A 10,517-nucleotide genomic window follows, 5' to 3' on the forward strand; every position below is an offset into this window, starting at 1 on the left:
GGGGGGGGGGGGGGGCTTCTTGGCTGTGGACAGAGGAGAGCGGACAACAGGCTTCAAACGTGAAATGTGAAAAGTGGGGTGGATGCGCATAGACCTGGGTAGGAGTTGCCGGTAGGACACAGGATTGATCTTCCTAAGGATCTTAAAAGGTCCAATGAATCGGGGTGCCAGTTTCCGAGGCTTTAGATGAAGTGGAAGATCCTTAGTTGACAACCACACCATCTGTCCTTGACGTAGTGATGGCCCGATTCTACGGCGCTGGTTGTCCTGTTTTCGCTGCCGTTGTGATGCTCCCACTAAGGCTGTACGAGCTTTCCGCCAGGCCTGACGGCACCTCTTGACTAATTGGGTTGCAGCTGGTACCTGGACCTCCAGTTCCTGCTCAGGAAACAAAGATGGGGGAAACCCAAATTGACATTCAAATGGAGTCATGCCCAAGGATGAATGGTGTAGGGTGTTATGAGCAAATTCAGCCCAGATCAGACGGGAGCTCCAGGTGCTTTGATTATTGGACACCATGCACCTAAACGTCTTCTCAATCTCCTGGTTGACCCATTCTGTCTGACCATTAGACTGAGGATGGAACCCAGAAGACAGGCTGATGGATGCTCCAATCAGACGGCCAAATGCCTTCCAAAACCAAGAAGTGAACTGCAACCCCCGATCAGAGGCCATGTCCTGAAATAACCCGTGGATCCGTGACATGCTGCATGAGGTCTGCCGTCTGACAAGCTGTGGGGATCTTAGGCAGAGGTATCAGATGACATGCTTTTGAGAATCTGTCTACCACCACCAAGATGACTGTGTTACCTTGTGATTCAGGAAGTCCAGTAACAAAGTCCAAAGAGATGTGACCATGGATGTCTTGGGATGGGTAAATGATGAAGTAGACCTTGAGGGTGGGCTTTAGGTTCTTTATTTTGGGTGCATACAAAACAGCCAGACACAAATTCTCGGACATCTGCCTGCATACAGGGCCACCAAAACCATGTCTGGATACGCTTCAAAGTTCTTGTAACTCCATGGTGACCCGAAAGAAGAGATGCATGTCCCCACTGCAACACATCAGATCATACAACATTAGGAACAAAAAGGCGGCCTGGGGGGCCATTACATGAGTCGGGCTGTTGTCATTGAGCCTTCATTATTATCATTTCTATTCCCCACTGAACCCCTGTTACCACCTGGGAGATGGGAATGATGGGCTCAGGTCTGTCCTCCACATCTGGCGTGTCAAACTGTCTCGAAAAGTGCATCAGGCTTTGAGTTCTTAGAGCCTGGTCGATAAAAGAGAATGAACTCAAAGCGGTTAAAAAAGAGAGCTCATTGGGCCTGGCGTGGATTCAGCCTTTTAGCCTCCCAGATGTATGTGAGGTTCCTGTGGTCTGTCCAAATGACAAATGGGTGTTTGGCCCCTTCTAGCCAGTGTCTCCATTCCTGCAGTGCCAGCTTCACCGCCAGCAACTCCCGGTTACCAATATCATAGTTCTTTTCTGCTTGGGTGAGTCGACGTGAAAAAAAAAGCACAAGGACGAAGCTTATTGTCCCTCTTGGCCTTTTGAGACAAAACAGCTCCCACTCCAACATCTGACGCATCCACTTCTACTACAAAAGGCAACTCTGGATCAAGGAGGGTCAGGATGGGTGCAGTGGTGGTGAATCGGCGCTTGAGCAGCCCTTTCTGTCCATTTGAATGGCCTTGAGGTATTTTTGGTAAGGGCTGTAAGGGATTCTGCAATAGAGCTGAAATTTCTTATAAATCTCCTATAAAAAAAACAAAAAAAAACAAGAAAGCACTGTACCTGTTTGACAGAGCAAGGCTGAGGCCAGTTCAGAACTGCATGGGTCTTGTCAGGATCCATCTGAATGCTGCCGTTGGAGACAATGAACCCAAGGAAGGAGACAGTTGGTACATGAAACTCACTTTTCTCCAGCTTCACAAAGAGATTGTTCTTTAACAGTTGAGACGAAACCTGGACATGCTGGACATAATCTTGGTAAAAATGGGAGAAGATTAAGATGCCATCAAGATAAACAAATACAAACTGGTTAAGCATCGCTCGTAGAACATCATTAATGAATGCCTGGAAGATGGCTGGGGCATTGACTAGCCCAAAGGGCATTACCTGATACTCATAATGGCCAGTTGGGGTGTTGAATGCAGTCTTCCACTCATCCCCGGCATGGATCCTAACCAGGTGGTAGGCATTCCTAAGATCCAGTTTGGTGAATATAGTTGCACCTTGTAGGAGTTCAAAGGCTGAAGTCATCAATGGCAGCGGGTAACGATTTTTTACAGTGATACCATTTAGACCCTGGTAGTCAATACATGGTCGGAGACCCACAAAGAAAAATCCAGCTCCTGCCGGTGAGGTTGAAGGGTGGATGAATCCACTGTCAACAGCCTTGTTGATATATTCCTCCATAGAGGCTCTTTCTGGGGCAGAGAGAATACAAGTGCCAGGGTGCTGTCACAATGGACTGACATAAGGTGTCTGAGGTGGGTCTCGAACCCAGGTCTCCCAGTCAGTGAAAGCTAGTTCTCTACCTCTGGTCTACTGGAGAAGACAGTTTCTTAGTAGACCCATGTGCAGAAGGAAAGGTAAACTCGGAGGCTCAGATAACTCAAAAGCAGGCTTTTAAAGTCTTTTCTTGATCTCAGTATTCAAATACAAACAAAAGATCAGTTATAGCTTTTCAAAACAAAACATAATGTAGGCAAAATGGCAACAGGAAAACATCACTTAACTGTTCTAGAACTCAGGTAATCCGTACTGGGTAGGCTCAAGACTGAATACAGCTCAATGAAACTGTCAAACTTAAATAGGACAAAATACAGGTAAAACAAATTAACATGATGAGCAGTCTTAATTAAAGAGTTCACAGCAGGTGGTGCCGCCTAGTGGCTCGGAGAGTTCTCACAGTAAAGTGCAGGGGGTGCCCAGCAATGGCTGGGAGAGTCATTGCATGAGGGAGCAGACAGCGCTCCCTAGTGGCTTGGAGAGTCATTGCAGGAAGAGTCTTACATTCACAGAAGAAAAAGTCATACAGGTTTAAAAAAACATGATGTGCGCAAGTAAATGATAAACTGTACCTTTAAGAGGCAACAGATGCAGAATCGATGCTGTTTGTAAAGTTTCAGCGTTGATGGCTTCAGGTTTGTTTCACGTGATCACGGACGCTGAAAACAATAAATGCTCGCCAAATGAAAGCTGTGCAATCAGAAATCCTTGTTTTCCATCCTCTCTCAGCTGTCTATCCATGCAAACCTGTGCATATCTATGCAAAAGCAGCAACAAACTCATGATTAAAAAATGATCTCCGCCAGCCAGCACTTGTCACACTCATGCATTTTAATCAGACACCAGATTACGATTCCTGATAAGTGTGTGCTGTGTTTGGCCTGAGCGTTCGATGCATCTGATTGCGTAACATTCGTCCGGATGAGAAAACAGATGTAAAGAGAGGACGTCTAACGAAATGTGCCGTTAACGCATCATTACTCTCAATAAATGCTGATATTTTTATTCAGCGTCTCACTGAACGTCTTCTCAGGAGAACAGACGTCTGGAGAGCTAAAATACCAAAACACACGCACTGAATATTTCACTTCAAGCGCAGCGGAGGATGCTATAACGTCGAGGAACCAATTAAAAGTGCTGGGAAGTTTTTGACCACAAAACTTAGGTTTAATTAAAGGATTTGCAGGTGTCGTGTGAAATAATTGCTGTATGTTTCTGTTTCCTACACTCCATCTGTTCTCTCAGCCACACAGAAAGCTCTCCACTCGAGGGCACTAACTAGTGTCCATCCAGAGCATCTGAACAGAGCGTGATGATGGGGTTTGTGGAGGCCTCATGAATACTGCATGCGTGAATCCTTCAGCTCTGAGCGTCCCTCACTAGAACATCACCACCTGCTTCCACAGGATCCTCTGGAATCTCAACGCCACAAAAACACACTTCAGACAGAAAACACACAGAAAGCGCAGCGGGCATGAATCCCAGACGAAACACAGGGACAGACTACATACTGTACTACATGAAGCATTTTCTTTTTGTTTCAACTATATAAAGGCTGCAAAGTTACATCACAACATGGTTTATTATTATTATTTTAATTTGTTTTTGTAATGGGGGAAAAATCAGTGAATATTAAAACACTCAGTGAAACAATTCACTCATATACCGAATCTTTAGACAAGTCTGCAAAACTACAAGCACATTACGTGCTTTAAACTCAGTTTGCTTTTCTAAAACAAACTTTTTGCAAAACTCTAAACACAGTTCTCTGCATTACACACTTCATTCAAAACTAACAGATATTGTGTTTTGAGAAATGGAGACATAGGTTCAAAAATGTTTTTTTTAATACATTTCTTATTGATTATTAACCTATTGTTTTTATAAAAAAATACAAAATGAAATATTTACAGAAACACACACACACACACACACACACACACATATATATATATATATAAATGTTTAATCTAATAATATTAAATAAATATTTCATTCAAATATTTAATTTTATATATTTTTTTTCATTTTAAATTGAATTAAATTATAATAATGTAAACGACTTACAAAAAGAGGATTTCATTTAATATGAATTTAATGGGTTACATAAAAATGATAAAACTATTTTAATTGCTGGTTGTTTTAATAACTTTTAAGTTGTGTTTAGAGTTAGTCTCCTCTGCGACACGTCGTGCTGATATTGTTAACTAAAACTAAAATGATTAAAAATGTTCTGTTAATTGAAATAAAGCTGACATAAAATCAAATATTACACGTACTTGGCAACTAACAGAAAATAAGTTTCAGCTGAAGTACTGTAATTACTGAAACTAAAACTGAAATGAAAAAATAATGTCTAGTTTAGTTGGTCTGGTTAGGGGTTTAAAGGGCTGGTAACTAACTAGCACACAAGCTTGAGTGGTTTACTAACGTATATTTCAGAGCAAAACAAGCTGAAGCTTCAGGTTTTGTGTCAATCAATCAATCAATAAATCTGAATCAATCTATCAATACGAAGCTGAACAGAAACACTGAAACCTGAGCTGATCTACGAACAGCCAATCAGATCTGAGGAGCAGAACTAACTGATGAATAATGTATCACAGGTGTTTGCCAGCATCCAATCAGAACACAGAATCCAAACCATCTGCTTTATAAAACGAACTAAACATCTACAAAGCTGTGAAAATCTCACGTAATCAGCGCTGATTATGAACAGAGAGGATTTACATGGATGGCAAAATAAAAACAAGAACAAAACCTCATTTCAAAGAGCTAATGATCAAACGGAGAACTTCACAAAGGAAGATGAAACAAACCCGAGAAAGTTTCCTCAAAAACTCTCTAATCCCACACAAACTCAACAGAACAACACATGAATATTGACGTGTTCATCCACACGGACTGGAACTAAAGAGACGATCACGGCTCAAGCTGCTCAAGACACATTTCTGATTATTATCAGTGTTGAAAACAGTCGTGCTGCTTAATATTTTTGTGGAAACCGTGATGCTTTGAAAGAAAGTTAAAAAGAGAAAGTTAAAAAGAGCAGCATTTATTTGAAATATAATTTTTTTTGTCACATTCTAAATGTCTTTACTGTCACTTTAGATCGATTTAATGCGTCCTTGATGAATAAAAGTATTTTTTTTAATCTTACTTATTCCAGAATCTTGAATGATAGTGTATACAAACTGTTCTTTAGTGCTAATAATAATCAGAAATGTTTCTCGAGCAGCAGATCAGCATATTACACTGATTTCTGAAGATCATGTGACACTGAAGACTGGAGGAATGATGCTGAAAATACAGCTGCGCATCACAGAAATACATTACAGTTTAACAGAGATTCACATAGACAACAGCTGTTTTAGATTGTAATAATAATTAGCTATTTTTACAGTATTCTTGATTAAATAAGTGCAGCTTTGGTGAGCAGAAAACTTATTCCAAACCTCTCACCTCAGTCAGATATCACAATCTCTTTCAGTTGCATCACGATCATAAACTTGTTAAATACGTGAGCATCTAATGATGAAGTGTGAGTGAGATTTGTAAGATTTTCAGTGAGGTGAGTGAATGACGCCAGAATGTAATGAGTCAGTGTTTTGTGACGAGCTGAGGAATAAACCCACCGAGCACGGAGAGCTGGCAGGACGCGGAGATGTTCTGCTGTTTGTTGTGAGCGACGCAGCTGTACGTTCCCGAGTCGTCGTCTGTGACGCTGCTGATCAGAAGGTTGCTGGCGCTCAGGAGAGAGTACTTCTTTGATCTGACGGAGAAGCAGACACAAGAGACACCATCAGACGAAGAAGAGAAAACCACAGCTGAAGAGAGTCGCTTCTTTTAATGTATTTTCCATCAAATAAATGCAGCCTTGATGAGCAGATGAGACTTTTCTGACTTTTAAACATTAAAAAGTCCTACCGACCCCAGAGTGCTAAAAGGCAGTGTAGATATAACTGAATTTAGCAGCCATTTATGATGCTGTGTCAGCGGAGTGTTTCTCCTCACCTGCTCTGGATCATCTCTTCTCCTCTCATCCAGTAGAAGGATGGGGTGGGATAGCCGGAGGCGGAACATTCTAGAACCGCATCTCTGCCCTGTAGAGCCGTGACCTTCTGAGGCCTCTGGAGGAACTTCAGCGCTCGTGCTACTCCGGGCTCTGCTCGGGAAACACACACACACACAGGTCAGCAACATCTCCTGAGGCGCGTGTGTGTGCATGTATAATGAGCAATCCTGCACACACACACACACACACAGACACAGACACAGACACAGACACAGACACTCACCCACACACACACACACACACACACACACACAGACACAGACACAGACACAGACACAGACACTCACCCACACACACACACACACACACACACACACACACAAACACACACACACAAACATTTCTGGTCAGCTATCCTTGTGGGGACTCTCCATAGGCGTAATGGTTTTTATACTGTACAGACCGTATATTCAACCGTACACCAACCCTACCCCTAAACCTACCCCTCACAGGAAACTTTCTGCATTTTTAGATTTTCAAAAAACTTAATTCTGTGTGATTTATAAACTTTTGTACCCATGGGGACCACAATTTAGGTCCCCACCGTGACACGAGTCCCCATGAGTCTGTGTGTATTCAGGTTTAAGTCCCCACCAGGATATATAAACCAGTACACGCACACACACGCACGCATGCACACACGCGCACGCACACACAAACAAACACACACACACACACTCTCACACACACCCACACACACACTCACACAAACACACACGCACGCACACACACACACACACACACACACACACACACACACACGCACGCACGCACACACACACACACACACACACACACCCGCACAAGTCAGTTTAACGCAGCAGTTGCAGTTGTTGCTCGTCTAGTTGCTGTATGTCTGAGACCTTTGAACGCTGAGCTCAAACGGTGCAGTGTTTCCTCCCAGAATGCCTCTCTTCAGCCTGTCTCTCCCTCCAGAGACGCTTCCTAACCGCCCGAGCCAAAGATCCAGCATTCGGCGGTCAGAAAACAACTCAGTTAGTTCTGGCAGGAACAGCTGAGAGTCCGTCTGCGGATGGTTAGTAATCGCAGGAGGATCTCAGGAAGTGCAGTCTAGGCTCACGTATCCAGATTAAATTTTGATTCATCATGTTCCTCAATCATAATACAAAGGAAGCGTTACTATGGACTCATATTTTAGTTAAAAGCATCTTAATGCTGGATTAGTTTCAGCTTTTGTCTTCTCCAGATGTTCACTGCTGGACTGGAGTGCTGTGGATTATTGTGATGTGTTTATCAGCTGTTTGGACTCTCATTCTGACGGCACCCATTCACTGCAGAGCATCCATTGCTGAGACACTGATGCAGTGCTATATTTCTACAAACCTGATGAAGAAACAAACTCATCCTGATCTCAGATGAACTGAGAGTGAGCACATTTCCATTTTTGGCTGAACTAGTCCATTTCTTGGCATTTCTCTTGATTTCAAGTCCTGATCTGTGAGCTTGTTTCATGCAAGTGTTAGTTTAGAGTATAAACGAGATGTTGATGCTGATAGGAGTGAAGGATTCGAGTCATTAGCAGCACGCTGAGGTTTCTGGACTCAGACACGACTAATGAGTGATTGATTCTAGTCCATCGATCAACAGAAATGTCAGCACTGCAGAAATCATTCAGAATCCTCACAGAAAATGACAGACTGATATTTGAGCTCCGATACCTGCAGCTGGAAAACAAGCACTTCTAACAGAAACCACAACACGTATAATGAGCGAGTGCCTAGTGCATTCTGGGACATGCTACACAGAGTAGAGAGAACAATGACACACACACGAACACTCACACGCAAGAACGCACGCACACACACAAACACACACACACACACACGCACTCACACATACACACGCACATAACAACACTCTGCTCTTACTCCTGATTTCTGTCACCGTGGCAACACCAGAGCTGTCACTCAACACATGGAAACTAAGTAACTGTTACTTATTTGAAAAAGTGACTCAGATATTTCCTTCTGAATTAAAAAGTAACACCTTACTTTAATAGTTACTTGGGAAAAGTTATCTGATTGTGATGAGGGAAACAAACGATCAAAGCACACACACACACACACACACACTCTCTCTCACTCACACACACACACACACACACACACACACACACACACACACACACAGGTTTGTTTTTGTGAAAAGTGGGGACTCTCCATAGGTGTATAGGTATATTCTATTGCCCTACACCAACCCTACCCCTAAACCTACCCCTCACAGGAGACTTTCTGCTATTTCAGATTTTCAATACACTCCATTCTGTGTGATTTATAAGCGTTTTGAAAAGTGGGGACATGGGGTAACGTCCTGAAAAGTCACCTTCTCCTTGTAATACCTGTCATACCTTTGTCATTATACAAATTTATGTCCTCATTTGTCACAAAAACGCGCACACACACACACACACACACACACACACACAAACACCCACACACTCACACACACACACACACACACACACTCTCTCACACACACACACACACACACACACACACACAAACACCCACACACTCACACACTCACACACACACACACTCACACGCTGCTTTGAATCAATCTGTATTCAGTAAAGCGCTATATGAACAAACGTGACCTGTACCGGTGAGTGCGTCAGAAGCGTGTCCTGCAGCACTAGTTAGTGGAGGTTAGACGGGTCACTCACCCGGGAGGACGCGCAGGTCTGCGTCTGTGCCGGTGCGAGAGCTGCCGGGGTTCTCTGCTAAGCAGCGGTATGTGGCTGAGTCCGGCGGCTGAACCCTGCTGACCTGCAGAGATCCGGAGGGCAGGATGAGCACCCTGCTGTCAGGGTCAAAGGTCAAGGGCAGGTCCTCCCTGTTCTTCTGCCAGCGCACCACGGGCATGGGCTCGCCCGTCACCTCGCAGCGCAGCAGAGCCGTGTCGCCCAGATGAGCCGAGACCGACTCGGTGGGGACGACCACGCGCAGAGGACCTGAGGGAGAACCACATGACAGAGAGAGAGAGAGTTAAAAACAAGAATGCATCGCTGTGGTTACGTTTGTCTGGAGCAGAAGCATGGGAGAGAGATTTATTAATTCATTTATTTATTTTTTATTAAACAGGAACAGTACAGAATATCATCAGAGCACAGTATTGAGCAGCAAGTGCTTCTCTCTGATATCTGATAGCTCATTTGTAATAAAATAAAAACAAATGAATGAATAAATAAATAAAAATACAATTAATTTATTTATTTATTTAAAAAAATTAAATAACATGAATTACCTTTACACCAACTGACAAACAAACTAAAATTTGAAACACAGAGAGAAAAAATTTATAAAAATGAAAATGAATGAATGGAAGAATAAATAAATAAAAAATAAAATAAACAAACAAATAAATAAATAGTACAAATTTAAATAACAAATTAATTGTCAACAACTGACAAACAATCTCAAATTTAAAGCTTGTAGAGAGAAAAAATTATTTAAAATAAAAAAAATAATAATGAATGAATGCATGAATAAATAAATAAAAATAAAAATAAATGATTAAATAATTATTAAAAATGAAAATAAATTGTCAGCACAACAGCAACTGACAAACAATCCAAAATGTAAAACATGTAGAGAGAAAAAAATATAATAAAAATAAAATAAACAAATAAAATAAATGAATTGTCGGAACAACAACTGGCAAACAATCTAAAGTAAAAAAAACTGATAAATAAATAAACAAAAAATATTTTTGAAAGAAAGAAAGTCATGTGAATTGTCACGTTTGATTCAGTGTCTTATTTGCTGTTTCTTTGTAATTATTTGTGATAAACACCAAAGTTTGTTCAGCCTACTAAATATGTGCGTGTACACTCACTCACTCACTCACTCACACACACACACACACACACACTCACTCACTCACTCACACACACACAC

General features: G+C 42.1%; 1 protein-coding gene across 1 annotated transcript; it reads right to left on the reverse strand.

Moving 5' to 3' along the window:
- Positions 1–6,122: 6,122 nt before the first annotated feature.
- LOC107565155 (netrin receptor DCC-like) lies at positions 6,123–9,563 on the reverse strand. The gene is made up of 3 exons (XM_016250370.1): positions 9,284–9,563; positions 6,537–6,687; positions 6,123–6,294 (listed from the first exon to the last, which is right to left on the reverse strand). Exons 1-3 carry the CDS (start codon positions 9,480–9,482, stop codon positions 6,123–6,125), a joined length of 522 nt encoding a protein of 173 aa, XP_016105856.1. The 5' UTR covers positions 9,483–9,563.
- Between the last annotated feature and the right edge of the window lie 954 nt (positions 9,564–10,517).

The sequence above is a fragment of the Sinocyclocheilus grahami genome, unplaced genomic scaffold (assembly GCF_001515645.1).
Source record: "Sinocyclocheilus grahami isolate Dianchi unplaced genomic scaffold, SAMN03320097.WGS_v1.1 scaffold984.1, whole genome shotgun sequence".
Classification (NCBI taxonomy): Eukaryota; Metazoa; Chordata; class Actinopteri; order Cypriniformes; family Cyprinidae; genus Sinocyclocheilus; species Sinocyclocheilus grahami.